The 19,914-nt window shown below is 34.4% G+C and overlaps 1 protein-coding gene across 1 annotated transcript; it reads left to right on the plus strand.

Moving 5' to 3' along the window:
• The first annotated feature begins 1,045 nt into the window (after nucleotides 1-1,045).
• Nucleotides 1,046-2,117, plus strand: LOC127082000 (uncharacterized). The gene is made up of 5 exons (XM_051022226.1): nucleotides 1,046-1,173; nucleotides 1,279-1,371; nucleotides 1,607-1,670; nucleotides 1,730-1,890; nucleotides 1,952-2,117. Exons 1-5 carry the CDS (start codon nucleotides 1,046-1,048, stop codon nucleotides 2,115-2,117), a joined length of 612 nt encoding a protein of 203 aa, XP_050878183.1.
• Nucleotides 2,118-19,914: the final 17,797 nt, after the last annotated feature.

The following is a 19,914-nucleotide window of genomic DNA, read 5'->3' on the forward strand; positions in this document are numbered from 1 at the left end:
AGAATAAGTATCCTCTTCAGAGAATCGATGATCTGATGTATCAGCTAGTTAGTACTTGTGTGTTCAATAAGATTACTTTACGACCGGGTTATCATCAAATTCATGTGAAGCTAGAAGATATTCTGAAGACCGCGTTTAGAACTCGATATGGTCACTACGAGTATTCAGTGATGTCGTTCGGTATGTCTAATGCACCAAGTGTGTTTATGGAGTATATGAATAGGATCTTTCATCCTTACTTGGATCAGTTTTTGGTTGTGTTCATAAATGATATCTTGGTGTATTCGAAGTCAGATGAAGATCATGTAGAACATCTGAGAATTGTGCTACAGGCCTTGCAAGAGAAGAAGTTTTATACAAAGTTGTCCAAGTGTGAGTTTTTGTTGAGTGAAGGGAGTTTACATGGTCATGTGATTTCTAGTGGTGGTATTGCGGTTGATCCGTCGAAGGTTGACGATGTATTATAGTGGGAGGCTTCGAAGTCTGTTACCGAGATTATAAATTTTCTGGGTTTGGCTGGTTACTACATAAGTTTTGTATAAGGATTTCGAAGTTAGATTTGCCTTTGACCCGTTTAACTTGGAAAGGGCAAGTGTATGTGTGGGATGTTCAATGCGAAGAGAGTTTTTAAGAACTCAAGAAGAAGTTGACGTTAACACCGGTTTTTATTTTACCGAGTCCAAGTGAATATTTTATGGTGTATTGTGATGCTTCCAAGATAAGTTTAAGTGGTGTGCTTATGGAGAATGGATAGGTTGTAGCTTATGCTTTGAGGAAGATGAAGGTTCATGAGAGAAATCATCCTACCCATGATTTAGAGTTGGCAGATGTGGTGTTTTGGATTAAAGTTTGGAGGCATTATCTGTATGGCTCCAGATTTGAAGTATTCAACGATCATAAGAGTTTGACCAAAAGGAATTGAGTATGAGGCAGAGGAGATGGCTTTAATTTATGATTGATTATGATTTTTGTTTGAGTTACCATCCTGGTAAGGCTAATATGGTAGCAGATGTTGAGTAGGAATTCCTTACATGTGTTGTCTTTGATGGTTCGAGAGTTGGATTCAGTTGAAAAATTCCGAGATCTTAGTTTGGCAAGCGACGTGACTCCTAACAGTGTGAAGTTAGGTATGCTAAAGCTGACCAGTGGTATTCTTGAAGAGATCAGAGAAAGGTAAAAAATTGACATGAGATTGATTGACTGGTTGATGTTAATCAATCAAGATAAAGAAGTAGATTTAAGAATTGATGAGAATGGTGTCATGAGATTTTGTGACAGGTTTTGTGTGCAAGATGTGCTAGAGCTTAAAAAGAGTATCCTTGAAGAAGGTTATAAAAGTGTTCTTAGTATTCAGCCAGGTGCTACTAAAATGTATCAAGATCTAATGAAAATGTTTTAGTGGCCAGGAATGAAGAAGGATGTTACTGAGTTTGTTTATTCTTTCTTGACTTGTGAGAATTCAAAGATTGAGCATAAGAAGCCGTCAAGATTTACGTAACCGTTCACTATTCTAGAGTGGAAGTGGGATAGCATTTATATGGATTTTTATGATGATTTTTCCTAAGACTTCTAAGGGAAGTGATATGATTTGGGTTGTGGTGGGTAGGCTGACTAAATCGGCTTATTTCATTTTGATAAAGATCAGTTATCCATTGCAAAAGCTAGCTGAGGTTTATATCGAGAAGATTATGAGTTTGCACTGTATTCATTCAAGTATTATTTCATATAGAGATCTAACATTCACATTGAGGTTCTAGTAGAGTTTACAGGAAGCCTTGGGAACCAGATTGTAATTGAGTTCTTCTTACCATCTGCAGACGAATGGTTAGATAGAGAGGACTATCCAGTCGTTGGAGGATTTGTAGAGAGCTTGCATGTTAGAGCAAGAAGGTAATTGAGATACTTACTTGTTGTTGATTGAATTCACTTAGAAAAACAATTTCTATTCTAGTATTGGAATGACACAGTTTGAGGCCTTGTATGGTAAAAGGCGTATGACACCTTTGTGTTGGTACGAGCCCGACGAAAGTGTTGTGCTTAGGCCAGCAATCATTCAGTATACAACTGAGAAAATCACGATGATTCAGGAGAAGATGAGAGCTTCACAAAGTCGATAAAAGAGTTATCATGATAAGCGGAGGAAAGCACTTGAATTCCAAGAGGGAGATCATGTATTCTTGAGAGTCACTCCAGTGAATGAAGTTGGTCGTGCTTAGAAATCTCGAAAGCTCACGCCACGTTTCATCGGTCCTTATCATATTTTGAAGAGAGTAAGAGAAGTGGCCTACAAAGTTTCTTTACCACCATCTCTTTCGAGTCTTCACAGTGTGTTTCACGTGTCTCAACTTCATAAGTATGTTTAAGATCTGTCTCATGTGATTCAGATGGATGATGTGCAAGTGAGAGAGAACTTGACTGTTGAGGCATCACCTTTGCAGATTGAGGATCATGAAGTGAAGCACTTGAGAGGCAAACAGATCCTCTTGGTGAAGGTCGTATGGGGATGACCTGATGGAGGAAGCATGACGTGGGAGTTGGAGATTCAGATCAGAGAGTCTTATTCAAAGCTATTTCGCTCAAGTAATTTTTTAGGGCAAGAATTCTATAACTGGAGAAGATTTGTGACACCTTGAATTCAATTAACTTATTTATTAAAATTTTGTTGTTTGATTTATCTATTTAAATAATTTAATATGCTTTTAATAATTTAATTGGTGATAATATGTGTTATGTGGTGTTTGAGGGCTATGAGAATTTTAATTAGTTTATTTAAGTAAAATAGTATAATATTAATTAAACAAATAGAAAAATAAGAGAAAAATAGTGAATTGGGACAGAAAATAGAATTAGTAGAAAAATAAGGGGAATAGGAGAAAATAGAGATTAGTGGAGGGGTAAACGTGTGAAGAGGAAATTGATTATATACTTTTAGGTTAAAATAAATAGTAAAGGGAGAGGAGCCAAACTTAACAGTATGTAGAATTGAGAAAAGAGAATCCATAGCCAAGCTTGGAGCTTTTACTTGAAATTTAGGTAAGGGGACTACTTTTGTATAGGTGTATTGCATAAAGTATAGAGAGGGATCCTCACCCTCATATAGGTTTTTATTCACCATACTTGTGTTTTATGAATCCTTGAATGTAATTATGTGTAATCCATGATTCTTGCAATGTTTGTTTGTGTATGAATTCATGCTCTATTATATGATGAATATTATGTATAACATGTTAGTATGACTTATGAATTTGGTTGTTTCCATTTATGTGTTTTGATGTTATAAACCTAATCTTGAAATCAGGATTAATTGATGAAATTGAATGATAATCGATGAGTACGTTATGATTTAATCCCTGTATCATATGCATCTATTGTTTTCTATGCAAAGTGGGGTACTAGGGGTCGAAATCAGAACTTCAAATGAGCTCCCATGGCCAAAACACAGAAAACTGTATTCTGCAACAACATGATGGGTATCACAAGCGTGACAGGCTGCCTGTCATGTGCCTGGGTCAGGTGACGGTCGACAATAGGGTAACGAGGAGACTGTCATGGTCTCTAGGTATGGATTCTTCTGTCGGTCATCAAATATGTGACTGGTAATGAAACGGGGGTGGTAACAGGTTGGGAGACAGTCCTCACCTAGATGAAGACCTGGTCGTCATGCTTTAGGGGCTTGTTTTTTGAGTGGTTAGTCCAGTTTTTGATGATGTTTCCTCGTGTAGTCGATGCTTGACTATTGTTTTGGGGTAATTGGTGTAATTATTTAATTAATGTGAATTATTATTATGATAAAGTAATAAATGAATTACTCTGCATGATTGTATGTGCTGAATTATGATCATGTGTATGAGTTGTTATGTTATGAATACAATTATTTGTTGCGAATATAATTGTATGTGTTATGTTGAGGTGTGTAGTTCAGAAGTGGGGACTACTTCTGAATGTTGTATTGCATTGTTGGTTACGGTTAGAAGTGGAACCATAATTGTTATTGTTGAATTATTGTATGCCATGCATCATATTGTGTATGTATGTTGAAAGTGGCGAGTCATGGGTTTAGAAGTGAGGGTCTGTGATTGTCTGGGGTTCAGAGGCGGTGACTCATTTTGAATGAGGAACCAATGTTGAGTGGTCGAGATCAGTAACAAACCTCTAATGTCCAAACTGGTACCACGTGCTTTGAGCCGATTTGTGAGTCACATTGCGTACATAAAGGTTATGTGAATTGAATTATTGCATTGTTGTATTGTTGGGTAATTGAATGTGTGTTGTTGATTGAGTAATTTTATCTAGTCTTGCATTCTCTTACACCATTAATATATTTGAGCGTATTCTCACCACTTTCTTGTTTGTGTTTATGTTGCTTTGTACATTTTTTTATAGATGCTCATGAGGAGTAAGTAGTGATGTGAGTTGGAAGATGACCTTCGAGCTTTTCTTCACTTACTTTACCGTTATCGATGTTTTTATTTATTTAAATGCTCTAATCTGTAACATCGAGGACATGTCATTTTATTTTTTTAAGTTAATCGTTGGATTATGTTATTTTGATTAAGTATTTTCAATTTGATGAATAATTGAAGTTATGTTATTTATTTGAGTTATGTTGCGTGTTTTGAAAATATTTAAAAAGTATGTGTGTGGTGATAGAGTAGCATCTTAAAATCTGAATTTTATTATTTATTTGCAAGTCGGGGTTTTAGGGTGTTAGAGGTTACGTTGTTCCGCCTGGTTTGAGGAGTCTCCCTTCACATACTTCTTGAGGTTGTCCTTCCGTGTCAACTTTTCTATTCCTTCTTTAAGTGGTAGTAGTCGTCGGTGTGATGTCCTTTTACCCTTGGAACTTAAACCACCTTTAAGACTCAGATCCCATCACCTCGGACCTGGGGGCAGGTGGTGTCGGTATGTTGTGCAGGTGGAGTACATCGCGACAAATCTATTCTCGGTAGCTATTCAAATGAGTGAAACTCTCTATCACATTCCCCACCTTTTTGAACATGGATTTGTCTTTTATGGACGAGATATAACTGTTTTTCCTTGAGGGATGGGAGCTCCCAGTGTTAGGAACGCGACCCTTGAAGTCGTGGGCCTTCTTCTCAACATTACTTTTTTGTCCTTTGATATAACACTCCGCCTTGGTGACTATCTCGACTAGCGTGAGCGTTGGATTTTAGGCGAGAGATTCATTGAAGTGTCCCGCCTTTAGTCCATTTTGGAAGGCCCCTACAAACATTTCTTGGTTCAGAGAAACAACCTTGATGGTGGCCTCATTGAAGTGAGCGAGATAGTTCCTTAGTGGTTCTGACGAATGTTGAATAGACTCGTGGTGGACATCTTCTGGTGGTGACTGGTAGTGAACTGATGTACCAACTTTCTCATCAATTCTTGATAGTTGTTAAAAGAAGCACGCAGAAGGCCCATGTACCATCTGAGGGCAACCTTATTGAATGTGCCTAACAATAATTTACATGGATAGTTGTTAAAAGAGGCACGTGGAAGGCCCATGTACCAAAAGCTTCCACCTCTTCCATGTGATTGACCTTTCGTTGGAGCTGTCTCATGTTCCAACGGTCGGTTGTGGCATCACAACTCGTCTATGGATGCTCGCGTCTCTGCCATGGCCTCGACATCGCCTGTATCGCTGGTATCCTCGGAGTAGATGATAGAGCTCTTATGTTCACCATGGTCGATAATAGTTAGGTGCTGGAGTTGAGGGCATGACAAGGAAAATGATGGTGGTTAAAAATGGGTGTGATCCAAGTTAGTTTTACTGGGGGCCCACGGTGGACGTCACTGTACTATCTAAAAAAAACAGGGTGTGTGTGTTTCCCCTGCAAAAGCAGAGAGACTCAAAAATCCTAATAAGTATATTACAAATTTGGGGTGAAGGCTAGCTCACGATGACGAGTAATCACATATAGTGGTTTTTGAGGCTGTTTGAGAGGCCAACTCAAGTGAGATGAGAAACCCTATTGGTGGTCGACATTGTTGTAGGCGAATGATTAAATTGACTAGGAGCGTAGTGCTCTCTGAGTAGTAGTAAAATTGCATGACTTGAGAACCTCCTATTTCCCTTGAGGGAGAATGTATTTATAGGGATCATCGATGCCTGAATTTTTTCCTCTGGACGTGGTCTTAATCGCTCCCCAATTATTAGAAAGATTATTGGTCGTCTATATTCTCAGAGTCAGCAAGGACACTCTCTCACGTGACCCTCGCCCTCCCAGTCGAAACTCTTAGATTCGTCTGAATAACCACGATATATATATATATATATATATATATATATATATATATATATATATATATATATATATATATATATATATATATATATATATATATTTGATTCTATAGTATCAAGATACATAATATAAGATAAGAGAAACACAATAGTAAAAGTTACACTATGTAATTAATATGGTTGATTCTAATTTTTCAATACTATTGTCTAGGCAAACATGTACTTGTTTTTTTTTTATTATAAAATCTATTTTATATATTTATAATTTAATTTAATAAAATTCTTTATAAATTTTCATGTAATTTTTCTTTTATAATATATCTATTAAGTTTTTAAAGAATACAAATATATCTTTTCTCTCCTATTATATTATGAATTATAAAAAATATTAATGTGAATTTAACTTATAATTTTTAGTCACTAATATTTTATTTTTAATATTTGTAATTTGTAAAAGATTCTAAATTAAAGATAGAGTATAGTACTATAGTAAAAAAAATAAAACCATTTGAGTGTAGGACCCATACAAGATACGGTCCAGGGGACCAGACCGAGGCCTGAGCCGTCCAATGCGGAGGGGAGAGAGACCAGTATTTAAACTCCTGCATCCATTTCATACCCCACGCGAATTCACGAGTGTATTTCTTCACGCTCCATTCGATCAAGTTCAAGTTACAGAGATTCCGCTACAAAAGCCCACGTGGACTCATCTTCAGCGCGTGAAAGTAGAGAGCGTGGTAGGAAATATCATAGCAACCCGCAATTCGTGCGGTACATTGTTGTTTATTATGAGAAACGATGCACCGACTGACTGGCACGGCACGTGTGCACGTGACACCTTAATCTCTTTTGCTTTCTTGATTACTTGCGCCATTACATAAAATAATGCCTGTTTTCTTCACTGCCTCGTGTTGCATCTCGATGATGACTTTTTGGGGCACCCCTTTCTTTGCATTGGGTTTTCATCATCATGACTATATATGCCAAATTACTCTATTGCACTTTTGTTGTTAAAACTACAAAACTGAGACATCAAAAACACCAGAGATACCGATACGTTGACATTAATAATTATTAAAAAATAAATAAATAAATAAAAATATAAGTATTAGTTGTCGGTTACAGACAATAACACTGATAGATATACATTTAGAAGTGTTATGCTACATAGCTTATTTTGAAACGGGTTGATGCTTTGTCTCACAAAACAACATTTAATTTTAATTGATATACGTATAAGGATAGTATAGGGTTTTCATTTGCCTTAGTTGGGAAGATATATTGTTTTTGGCAACGTACAAGATGGAATAAGGAGCCACTATGGTGACACGCATCTTTAACTCTTTTTCAGTTCCAACCGGACAATAATACTTGAATAATAAAAACCTAAAGTTGGTCCCAAGAAGTTAGTTTTTCAGTGTTGTCACTAATGTGGTCTTAAAATATTCTGAGTCCACCCCTATCACTTTTGACTGGTAAAGATTCTCTGCCATTGCCAACTTTGTCATAGTTATCCTTTCCATTTGGTATTACAAAATGGAGCAACACTTGCTTAGACATACACTAAAATTTAAAAATAAAACTTAGACATAATGAATATATAAAATAAAATAATGTATCTTTTCAAAATAAGTAAATTATGTTATGTATGCGCTCAAATAATTATTTCTGATTGTGACTAAGTAAAATTTTCTCGAGAAAATGCAGGTCTCATTTTCACTTTTTATATATTAAAAAATTACTGTAAAAAGAAAACACAAAATTAAGGACATAGATCTAAAGCAATTGTTTTTACTCTCTTGAACATGTAATGTACAATCAAGCTTTCTTTTACATATTCTTTTTAACATTTTTTTTAAAAACCACATATTAAAGCCTCTTAATTTATAGAATTGTGATTATGTAAATATTTAAGGACTATTATACATTATCTTTTCTCATTAATATATATTCTATCATTAATATATATTAATATGAGAATTTGTCTACAAAATTAATGGGAGGTGTCGTGGCAAAAAAATAAATTGAACACATACATTCGAAATACAACAAAGTCGTCATTGATTTTTATTTGTTCTAAAGGAATGAGAAAATATCGAATAAATTCCGTTAAAGCTAAGAAAATTGATCGTCGCAATCAGACCGGGTTCGGTAGTCAATTATGCACTTAGTATCTCCCACATCCGTTGTACTCAACGGTACCCATTTAGTTAGTAATGCGAATGTGTGTTAGTGCGAATCGTTTGCGATCTTCTACTTATTATGCAAGGAAAAAGAAAATAAATGGTTTTTGTTTTTAGTTTATTGGGTCTGACGAGATGATCTCACTCCTATGTATCCTCTGCTACAATGAGGCACTAAAGACCACGCAGTTCTAAGTAGAAAACCACGTACCGGTTAATTTCTTTTAAGAGAATGATGCATTAGACATTTCGAGTGGTTAAACCTTTGCTTGCTGTTCACTTTTGGAGGCTGAAGTCTTTGTTTGTTTCGCGTTGAAATGGCTAAAACAAACCAATTTATGAAAATGTTTTCAAAGTCGCACACAGGCAAAAACGAGGTTTGATGAGTTGAGATCAATTTTATGTGAAGACGAGTATCTGGACAAGGAGTATCCAAACACTCGGGAATGGAAAAGGTCTAAACTCAATCGCCTTCTTTTTCATCCAAAAAGGTTATTAAGAAAATATGTGACGAATCAAGATTCCTTTATCTTATTGTGTTTTATTAGGAAACAAATACCCAAATAGTGAGCTCTACAATAATATTCGAGTATTCGGGAAGAAAATATGTCTAAATCCAATCAAATTCTCTTTCATTCCAGTTTATTATGAAAATGATTTTGAAAATGGGTGACTTGGCGTTGGATCAAGTGTTTGAAGTTGATTTACAAAAGAATTTGAATTAAGTAGAAGAGGTACTCGACGTTGGGTCGAGCACTCGAGTTGAATTCAATTTAGATTAGATTTGAAAAAAAAGTTCGATGTTGGATCGAGAGTGTTTTTGTTCTTTTTTTTAAATGATTGATTTTACGCTAATTTTGAATTAACAACTAACTAATGTAATAAAAACAAATAAATAAAAATGGTAACATTATTTACACGTCATGAGAATCAGAGTATATTTTTATCAAATGGGATAATGTGGTGATAAAAGTAAAGACATAGAAATGAAAACAAAAAAAAATCAATCAAGCTACACAATTAATAAAAGCCTAAGTCTAAACAAAAAGTAAGGCGATCCAATTAAAAATAAATCATGTTTAGAAATTAATTAATTATGTTAATTAAAATTAGTTAATCAAATTACATGACCTTAATCAATTGAATTAATTATCTACTTAATAAGACTGATTAGATTAAAGTAAAAAACTATTTAAAATAAAGAAGAAAAAAAACAAGTGGGTCAATCAAAAAATAAAAAACAAAAAAAGAAAGGGCCCACTATAAGGATTGATAACCATAATCTCTGGGGTTGTCAATAGTAAGTGGCACATTGCCCAATGTTTGGGAGGCCCAAGTCCGAGGTTGAGAGGGAGAACATAAAAGCGAATTTTTAAAGGGAGAGGGGCCATTCGGGCTAAGTCTTTATCTCTCTTCTCTTAAGTTCTCTCACCTTCTCTCTAAAACATCCCACCGCCCACCCCTTCCAACCTTCTTCCCCGACCACCCGCCAGAGAAATGTGACGTCCGTAGGTGGCGTCATCGTCTTCTCTGGCAGTCAACCACTTCAAAACTAACAAAACTAAACACAACCCCCTTAATTTCTTACCCTCTATTCGAATCCACAAACAAAAATATCAAAAACTGAACCAATTGTTGAGATCGGGGACGCTGAAACCCAACCAAAATCTAAGTTCAAACCTCCTAAAATCGGTCCCAAATCAAATAACCTCCAACATAAAATTTGCTCTAAACAACATCCTGAATACAAATCCTTAAGCAAAAACTCACAAAAATTTAGCCACACCAACAATTCGAAACACAAAAGGTTCGGAACCCTAGCCCCCAATTTCAATAAAAACCTATCTAAACTAAACCTAACTTCCAATTAGAAAAAATAGTTGATACAACAGTACTATATAAACAGAGATTCAAGCAAGGAGAATTAGGTTTTGTAAGGCATCAATCTGGTTTAAAACTTACAACAAAAATCATGATCAAGAGAATTACGCTACAATTGAGAAGAGATTCAAGGAAAATTGAGAAGAGATTCAAGGATTACCGCTCGGGACGAATCCGCTCAGGTTCGAAACTCGGTATTTCCTTCTCTTTTTCTTCTACTTGCGTTCTTCTTCTTCTGCTTTCTTTCAAATTTTTGATAATGTGAAATCGTTATTGCGAAGTTGTTGTTGTTGTTGTTCGTGTATATTTTAGTGTAGGTTTTTGAATTTTTTTAGTAGATTCGTGGTTATATTTTTTTCTAGTTTTCCAAGTGAATGAAACAGGGCACGTTATATAATGAGAGAAGTGGAACTGGTGTGTGTGACGGTTAGAGAAATTTTAGGGAGTGGGGAGGACTGAGAAAATTGTGGAGTTATGGTGAGTTATAGTGAATGAGTGTAGCGGTAAAATTTTAAGATTAAGCTATTGATTAATTTAACTCATAAAGCAAGAGTCGCCACCGCGCTTTTATTATTTCCAAAGGAAAAGGGAAAAAGTACGAAAAAAAATCCAAAGAAGTTTTTAAAATAAAACTAATAAAAAAAGAGATACGGGTCCGGGGGTTAATTATGCAAAGGGAAGGTATTAGCACCCTGAACATCCATGGTACTCCATGGAAACCTCTTTGAAAATATGTACATTTTAGTTTGAAAAAGGTGTTGTTTGCAAACGATTGGAGAGATGGGAAAAGAAGTGTGTGTTTTCTTAATTTTTGTGTTTGCCAAGACTTTTGAAGTCTCATGCCTACGTACCAACAAAGTGCAATGGAGGATCAAAACCTTGTAGTTCATGGTAAAAATATCAAAGATGTTTGTTTTTATTTATTTATAATGAAAATACATTTTGTCATTTTAAGAAGAATAGTCAACTAGTCACCCACGAGTATGAGAACTTTGTATCATCATGAGAAGGGCTCTAAATTGGATAAAAATCTACAAGTATGTCACTAGCTCTCTTAGATAGAAAAGATTTATCATCAATACTATGGAGATACGAGAATTATATCTCAACTATTGAAATGACTCATGTCTAAACTTTGAAAAAAAGTTTTAAAGGGAAAGATGCACAAAAGGCACAAAATAATTTGAATGAGTTATGCATTTTTAAGTCTTTTAAAATTGGTCTGAATATGCTTAAGGTGAATTATCATTTATTAGGAAAAGGTTTTGAAAACCACTTGACAAAAAGTCAAGGTTTATTGAGAAAGCGGTTCAAGTTTGAAATCAAGAAGATTTTTGAAAAGAGGGAGAAGTTTTAAAAATTAAAGAAAGGGAGGAGAAGAAGAGACTATCCTAGAGCATAAAGTAAAAGCTAGGGAGGAAAGATCTAACCAAGAGATATCAAGCTTTATGATATAAGTCAAGCAAGAATTCCCTCATTTGGATTAAGCCTCAAGCAAAATAAGCAAACAATAATCCATGTATCAAATGAAACCAAAGTAACCCAGACAAGTCTTCAAAAGAAATCCAAAGCCAAAGGTATCAGATGAATCCCAAGGTCTCAAATAACAAATCTCCCAAAGTAAAGGTCAAGGTCCTAATTCTAAGTCCATAACTCCATAACAATGCCAAGGATAGTAACCTTAGGTCCATAGATAAAGAGAATAAAAATTTTAGGGGTTTTTTCTTTATTAGTGTCTTAAGAGAAAAAATAAATCCAAATGGACAAAGGAAAAAGAGCATAAACATAAACAAATATCCAAGTGGACAAAGAAAAAATATGATATGAGATGCTAAAATAAAAACATAAAGTAAATAATAAGAAATAAAAGCATAAAATAAATGATATCAAAATAAGGTTAATATAATAAGAAGTTAGTAAATTATGTTAGTGATAAAAAATTAAAGATATTTTAGTCATTTTTTGAAGAACACTCAACTATTCACCCACAAGCATGAAAATATGGACCTATACATCATCATGAGAAGGATTCTAAATTGGATAAAATTAATAAGTATGTCACTAGCTCTCACAAATAAAAAGGGAGCAATATTTTCACACAATACCATGAGGAATAGGAGACTTACAATCTCACTTATGAAAATGTCTTACTTTTAAGACAAATTTAGTGCTATGTTAAGCAATCATAATTGGATTTATGTAGAAGTCACAACTATCTGAGATCGGTCAATAAGAATGTTAATTTTAATACATGCTAGAGAAATGATATGTAAATTATTCTCCTAAAGTCATGCCACAAAAAAAAGAGATGATCAAGCACAAAAGCTAGGAGAATGATCCATTACTTCAATCCATACTTCATAGTGCTTAGGACAAACTTATGTATCAATTCAAAGTACCTTAAATGATTCATTATCAATTAGGAGGTAAATTTGAAATGATGAAAGTTCATCAAATACCAATCCATACACCATGAACAAGATGGACACAAGCCATCCATTTGATCTAGGGGAAAGAAAGAGATGAAGAAGAAGGGGACAAGAGAGATCACACCCAAATTGGATCAAAGGTTTGATCAAGTCATCATCAAAATCAATCATCCATTTTGGTGGATTAGGGTTTTTACCTCATCATGATCCAAGGCCAACAGAAGTCAATAAATGTCAAACAAATATAAAATGAAATTAAATGAAATAAAAATGGACTAAAGTAATTTTTAAATGGATTTTAAAATAGAAATAAAATGAAGAATCCATAAGGTCCTTCAAAACACCAAATAAATGGTCAAGAAAGTTATGGAAGGTTGGAAATAAAATAAGAAGCATATAATAATTTTTTCAAAATTTAAAAATGCAGAAAAGTATTTTTAAACCAATTAAAACAAAGGAGAAAAGAGAAATTCCATGAAAAATAAAAAATCAGTAAAATAAAATGTGAAAAAATAAAAATCAGATGAAGAAAAATAAAAGACAATTTTAGAAATTATTTTGGGATTTTTTGGATGTAAAATGAATTTTCTATGAATTTTAAAAGAAAATGCAATTAAAAATGGAAATAGAAAAAAAAATTAAAATCAGAAAAAACACGGAATGTTGGATCAAACCTCATTAATTGACGTGGCATATCCAACACTCCTCAGGTTAGGGTGTACGATGGGATTTAGCTGAAATGAAACACAAAATTGCATTTAAATTGAACCAATCAAATTATTTTATTTGTCCAGCGTGTCTCAAACTCAAATGACATGAGATAAACTCTGATCGTCTTCTCCGATGGTCCTCCACCGGAGTTTCATTGTTTGGTAACTTCAGGATAGAAAACCATCACCAATGTGATCATCTCCTTATCACGAATTCAACCTCATGCTCCAAATTCATTTATCTAAACTGAGCACGGGGAATTTCAGAGATATTTTCGAAGCAAGAAATCCATGAAAAATAAAATTAAATGATGAACACGATCAATCAACACCAAATAAGTTAGGGGAAAGCATCAGAGAATGAAGGACTATATTATGGTAACTTGTTTGAGTTCAAATCGTGCTCAAAACTACCTTGTCCAAATGGTGATCCGAAGTTGATGAAGCTCAATCTGGTTAGAGCACTTCAGAAGGTCTCAGAGCTTGGGAATTATTGCAAAAGTTTCAGAGGATGCCGAAGATGCTAATAGAATCAAGAAATTGGATTGAAATAAGCCGGAATTCAAAACATGATAGTTGAGTTTTCTGGAAAATTTCATATTACAGCAGGGATTTCTTGGCTCTCCAAAGCTTAGAAATGAATGCATTAGCTTCCTCTATTTATAGGGAATGTGTTTGGATCCAAATACGTGTGGAATCAAGCTGAATTCGTGTAAAATGAATTTGATCATGAAATGAGAAAAGCATGACTTGCAACTCATTAAAACTCAGTCAAATGATGCGTTTCAAGGGTCAATTAACTTCTGGAGACTTGTGTAAACATGTTTAGGTCCAAAACGCGTGCTAATTTGGCTTGGAATTGAGATTAGTGAATTTCAAATTTCGGGCAATGGTGATTTCTTCAGGTCCAAGTCACCATGTTCAACTTAATGGGGCATCTTGCTCAGGAGGCTTTTTGGTTCCATTATTTTTGCAATGTGTTGACATCACAACAAAGATTACAATGTGCCAAGAAAGGTTGAATTTGGATGCTTGAGCACAAAGTTATGGCATGTTAAAGTTGGCAAGAAAAACTGGTCATGTAACCTATAAAAATCTAAGTCTCAAATGTCTGAAAATGACCTGTAATGTTTCAATGAACTCCATGGCCTTCCAAGCATAATTTGATCATGATCCTCGAAGAAACCTTATAGTGGGTATCACAAATGATATTTTGCAAAAATAATCAGCGTAAAATGTTGAAAATTGAAGAAGTTACTATCCTTAAAAGTTGAGAAAAAGTCACTTGAAAATATGTCAAATTTCACTAAGTCCACAAATGACCTATAATGTCTCCAAACTTTTGATGATCCTTAAAGAATAGTTGAATCTTTCCATGTAAATAGAAGTTTTAGAGGATGCTAAGAATAGTCATATGCAAAAAGAAGCATTCAATAATGTTGAGAATTGAAGGAGTTGTGATCCTTGGAACTTTGACTTCAAATATTGACTTTTTGGTCAAACAACTTGGAACAAACTTGTGTACTTGGACTTTACTTGCATTTAAAAGCACATGGATGATCATATGAACTCAAAATAATGTGTCCTTTAATGTATCTTGATTAGATTTCTCAAAGCTTGAGGTAACTTATTGAAGACGACCTGGAAATAAACACATGAACCTTTGACTTTTCTTGAGAAGCAAGCAACAAAACTTTGATGTACTCTTGATCAAAATGAGATTGAAAGGTGCTTTATATCCTTAGAGATCATGCATTTAAATATAGCCCCTTGAGAATCAATGGTTGGTCGCACTTTGACTTAAGGAATCAACACAAACCCTAACTGAGGAGCCATGCTTGATACTCTTGATGACAAGCCCTACCCTGCACAATAAACTTAAAAGAAACAAGAAATATTTTTGCTATTTTTGTTAGTGGTTATATAGGAAATTAACATGTAAATACAAAAGGTAAAACACCAACAAAGAGGTGCTTGATGATCCCTACAGAAGCAAAACCCAAAGATGAGAGGGAGGGGGACCAAAAGGTGGCCTTGTTTGTGTGCAAGAATGCAAATGGTATGTAGGATCTTAGGGTTAAAAATTAGGGTATGACAATGAGGTGGATTGAAAATTCCTACTTTCCTAGGATTTCCAATTGTTAACTGCGGCCCTAATGAGGTGTGTAGTGAACAGACACTTCCCTGATTTTATGGGATTCCCAAGTATTAACCGTGGGGTGAGAGAAACAACTTGAGGGCAAGAAGGGAATTGGTGAAAATTGTTTTTTTTCTATGGTAAACTTGTACTGTAAATAAAATTTACTGATGCAATTTTTGTTTTCACTTGCCACAAAGTATCAATGCGAAAATATGATTTGAATTGAATTATGAATGTTGAAAATAGCTTGTGTCATGACTTTGTGAATGCTTGTCCAACCATGTATTTAGTAAAACTTAAATTTATTGCACTAAATTCTCTTACAATAGCTTACCAAATGCTCTTCATGGAAGGTTTTCAAGAATGAATCAAGGATGAGGGAAATGATGAGAGAAGCATGAAGAGAAAATGTAGAATCATATGGAAACTGAATGTGCTCATGGATGCTTGCATAGTTGATCTTGTGTGCTAAAGGGAACTTGAATTGAATGAAGACCTTTCTTATAGTGTAAGGAATTCTGTAATTTTAATTAAACTTGTATCCATTTGGATTATTATTTTTTTGTAAATTAGGGACCTTGTGTCATTTTAAAATTTAGAGGTTGAATTTTTATCAACCTGGACTTCTTTTTTGTAGTCTTAAAACTAACTTGGTGTGAATGACATAAAAAATTATGATCCAAAATAGTATTCCTTCTTGTTTTCTATTGTATGATATCCAATGGCTTGGCATACAACGTGTGACAAAATGATAAACATGCTTTTGCTTATACATAAACATGCACCTTATTTTCGAAAGTAAAATCCATTTTGCCTTTGCTTTGAATTTTGGAAACATGTGAATCTTTAGTTTTGCATTTTGAACTTGTTAGAAATGAAATAGTGGCTCAACTCAGGGTAACAAACTTGTTTTGATCAACTAATGGGCAAGTACAAAGTGCTACAAAATTATGACTAAAAAACTCTCAATAGCCCTTTAATTAAAACCACCTTAGAATGAAGAAAAAGTGTCATGGTTTTCTTTAAATATGAACGAAACTTCCACATTTGAAATGAATAATCATGTGGAATTTGTTAGGTCTGATATGTAGTGATTTGCTGCATTTTGGAAAAACAAGTATTATTGTCAGACATTGAACAAGATGTGCTGACATGTTTGTTCAACATTTGAGTGTGACCTATTTTAGTATCTTGTGAGATTTGTTTCCTTTTACAGTATATCTGAAGATACTCTGAAGATTTAGTTCACAAAATATGTAGAGCATTTTCTAAAAAGCAAAAGACTATTTTGCTTTGACTTGTTTACAAAGTAAAGATGTCAAAACATTTTTGGAAACATCTGATCTGATTGAAATCAAATATGCAGAAGATTGTGCATAGTCCTTGGATCTGCTGTGAATCAAGCTCGAAGCCCATGTCGTTCAAAGGGTAATATATAGATCATTTCTAAACCTAAGTAGGTATTGAAGAAACGCTGGATATTGTCTAAGTCAGGGTTTTGTGTCTTTGTATTGTATGAGCCATTCGAGTATCTCCTTAATACTTGAATTGGACTTGGTTCATTGAGTTGTAACTGTCAATCCCTCAGAAGATTTTAAGCAAGAGTAGATTTTACTTTTCTGTTATATGTTGTTGTATAGTTGAAGGGAAGTCAGAGGGGTCTCATATCTAGGAGAGTCTTATATAGAAACATCCACGGGTAGAGATTAGGTGAAAAGTCTGTAAAACCTGAGGTTGTTCAGAACTTCAAACTAATTATGTGATAGTGGATTTCCTTCCCATCTTGGTAGCCTGTAAGACCCCAATTTTGACCCTAAGATCCCTCATGCTATTCTTATCATATGCATTAGCATTGGGATCACACCTTGGTATCCTTCTTACCCCTATTTAGGTTTGCATTGGGAGAGATCACCAAGCAGCATTTTATTATATCATATTTCATTTTTTTCTTTTTACTAACCAAAATACCAAAAATATGTCATTGTATAGTTTAACTCTTTTGTAGGTAGTGCACATGCTCATTTATGCTCTATCAATCTCATATATAGGGTTTGAGACCCTCAGTGCAAGGAGCTCAATCAAGAATTGGTCTACATTGGATCTAAGTATCATATATGAACCCCCATGATCTTCACATGTTATTTTTATCAAGAAATCATCAAGAGTTTGGAGTTGGTTTGCCTTGGAAACCCTAATTCATCTAGGTATCTTATGTGACTTCCTCAACAAGTTTCTTCACAAATTGATCAAATGATTCAAGGGATACTTAAAAATTACATCATATTATGCATATATGATCCTCCATGAGTCCCAAAAGTCAAGAGAATATCAAGCTAGCAAGTTGGTTCATGGTGGTTGACCAGAGAAAGTCAATTGATCAAAATTGGGGTTCCCTAGACCCTATCTCCTACAATATTTGTCATATGAAAATGATTCCAAGAGAAAATTTACTCTAAATGATATTCCAAACAACTTTCATGTTGAGGTCAAGATCTATTTTTTCATGGAAAGTCATTTTCTATGGTGAAAGATTATAGGTCATTTTGTCAAAACCCTAATTTGGAGGTCAACTTCCCAAGACCATAACTTTCCCAATTTTTATGAGATGAAAGCTATTCAAGTTTCATGATCAAATTCAAGATGTCTACTTCAACTTTTATGTTTGGAGGAAGTGCAAATTCAACTTTTAAATACATGTGATATGAGGAAACATTATAGGTCATTTTGGGCCAATACCATTGAACAAGTGATTTTTCTCAACTTCTAAAATGAATAACTCCTTCATGTTAAATCCAAATGAGGTAAAATTTGTGACCAATTTTAAGGATATTGAGAGAAATACAACTTTTATGAAGGAACGTTTCTCATTTGAAGTCCATAGAAAAAGTTATCCAAGGTGAAAGAAGTGAACATATGGCTTAATACTTAGAATTTTTTTTGACATGTTTGATTTTCCAAACTTCAACCTCAAAATTCATCATGATCCAAGCTTCAAATGAAAAAGTGTTGAACATGAAATTTGTTCCTCTTGATCTAACCTTTCCAAAAAGTCCAAATTCATCCCATTTGGACAAAGAATGCATAAATTGCGCATGGCTTAAAGTTGAAGGACCATTTGGAAGATTTGAAGTTACATTTCTCACACACGAATGCATGGCCTTTCCACATGACTTCAACATTGCTTACACTCATTTTTGGACCAAAATGCATCGTTACATGGTTCTATCACACGCCCATGCATCCATGCAAAGAATATTGCTATTTTTGGAATTTTGAAAGAAGTGTGCAATTATCAATCACTTGGCCTATAAATAGAGCCCCCCTTGCTCAGAATTATGGACCCTGGCGTGCAAGCTTTGAATCAGCAACCCTAAACCCTCACATTCAAAGGATAAGCTTGGTGATTTTCATTGAAAATCGAGTTTGACTCTCTCAACTGTTTTGAGATTGAAACTCTAAGAGTCCATGACTTTCCTTGTTCCATTTCCACTCCATCAAGCATCTGAAGCAAGGCCAAACACAATTGAGAGCAAGATCGTGTTCATATGAACTTGTAGTGAAGGTAAATTTCTGCATTTTTTCATCTCTTTGATTCTCACTCAGTTCTCTATTATTCTTGTTGATTTTTGGTTGTCTGAAGTCCTACCAATGTAGGAAACAAGATTGAGTTGCTTAGAGGTCAAATTGAAGCAACTCAGATCATGATCCTCAAAATTCAACTCCTTGTATCTTTCATATACTTGGAGTTAGGTAAAATTGAGGCCAGATTCGAGCTCCTGAGCATTTTTACTTTAAATTCATGTCCTCCTTTTTTATTTTGGTGATGGTTGAAGGTGGACCAGTCCGGTGAGGTCCACCGGAGAAGAAGACCGGAGTGAGGGCACTTCTATTTTGTTTTAATCTGGGGCGTCCAAAGTGATTACCACGCGTGTGGAATATTTGACTTGGTGTATGGTGGAACAGGCGCTCAGATCCACTTGATCTGCCAGCTCAATTAATGAGGGAGATCAAGTGGTCCACGTTTTTTTGTAATTTCAGATTTTCATTTTAATTGACTTATTTTCATTAATTCATATTAATTTTAATATTGATCCAAAAAAATATGGGACTTTCACCAAAAACTCTCAAATATTTTTCTCTTTTATTTTCTAAATTAAAATTATTTTTTGGATCAATATTAATATTTTTCATGATTTAATTCTTTTTGTGCATATTTTTAATTGTTTAAAAATACTTTTAAGTTTCCAAAAATTATGAAATTTTTTCTCCAAGGTCCTTTGACCTTGTTTGACCTATGATAAATCTCTTGGCCATTTATTTGGTGTTT

This window comes from Lathyrus oleraceus, chromosome 5 (genome assembly GCF_024323335.1).
Source record: "Lathyrus oleraceus cultivar Zhongwan6 chromosome 5, CAAS_Psat_ZW6_1.0, whole genome shotgun sequence".
In the NCBI taxonomy this organism is placed as follows: domain Eukaryota; kingdom Viridiplantae; phylum Streptophyta; class Magnoliopsida; order Fabales; family Fabaceae; genus Lathyrus; species Lathyrus oleraceus.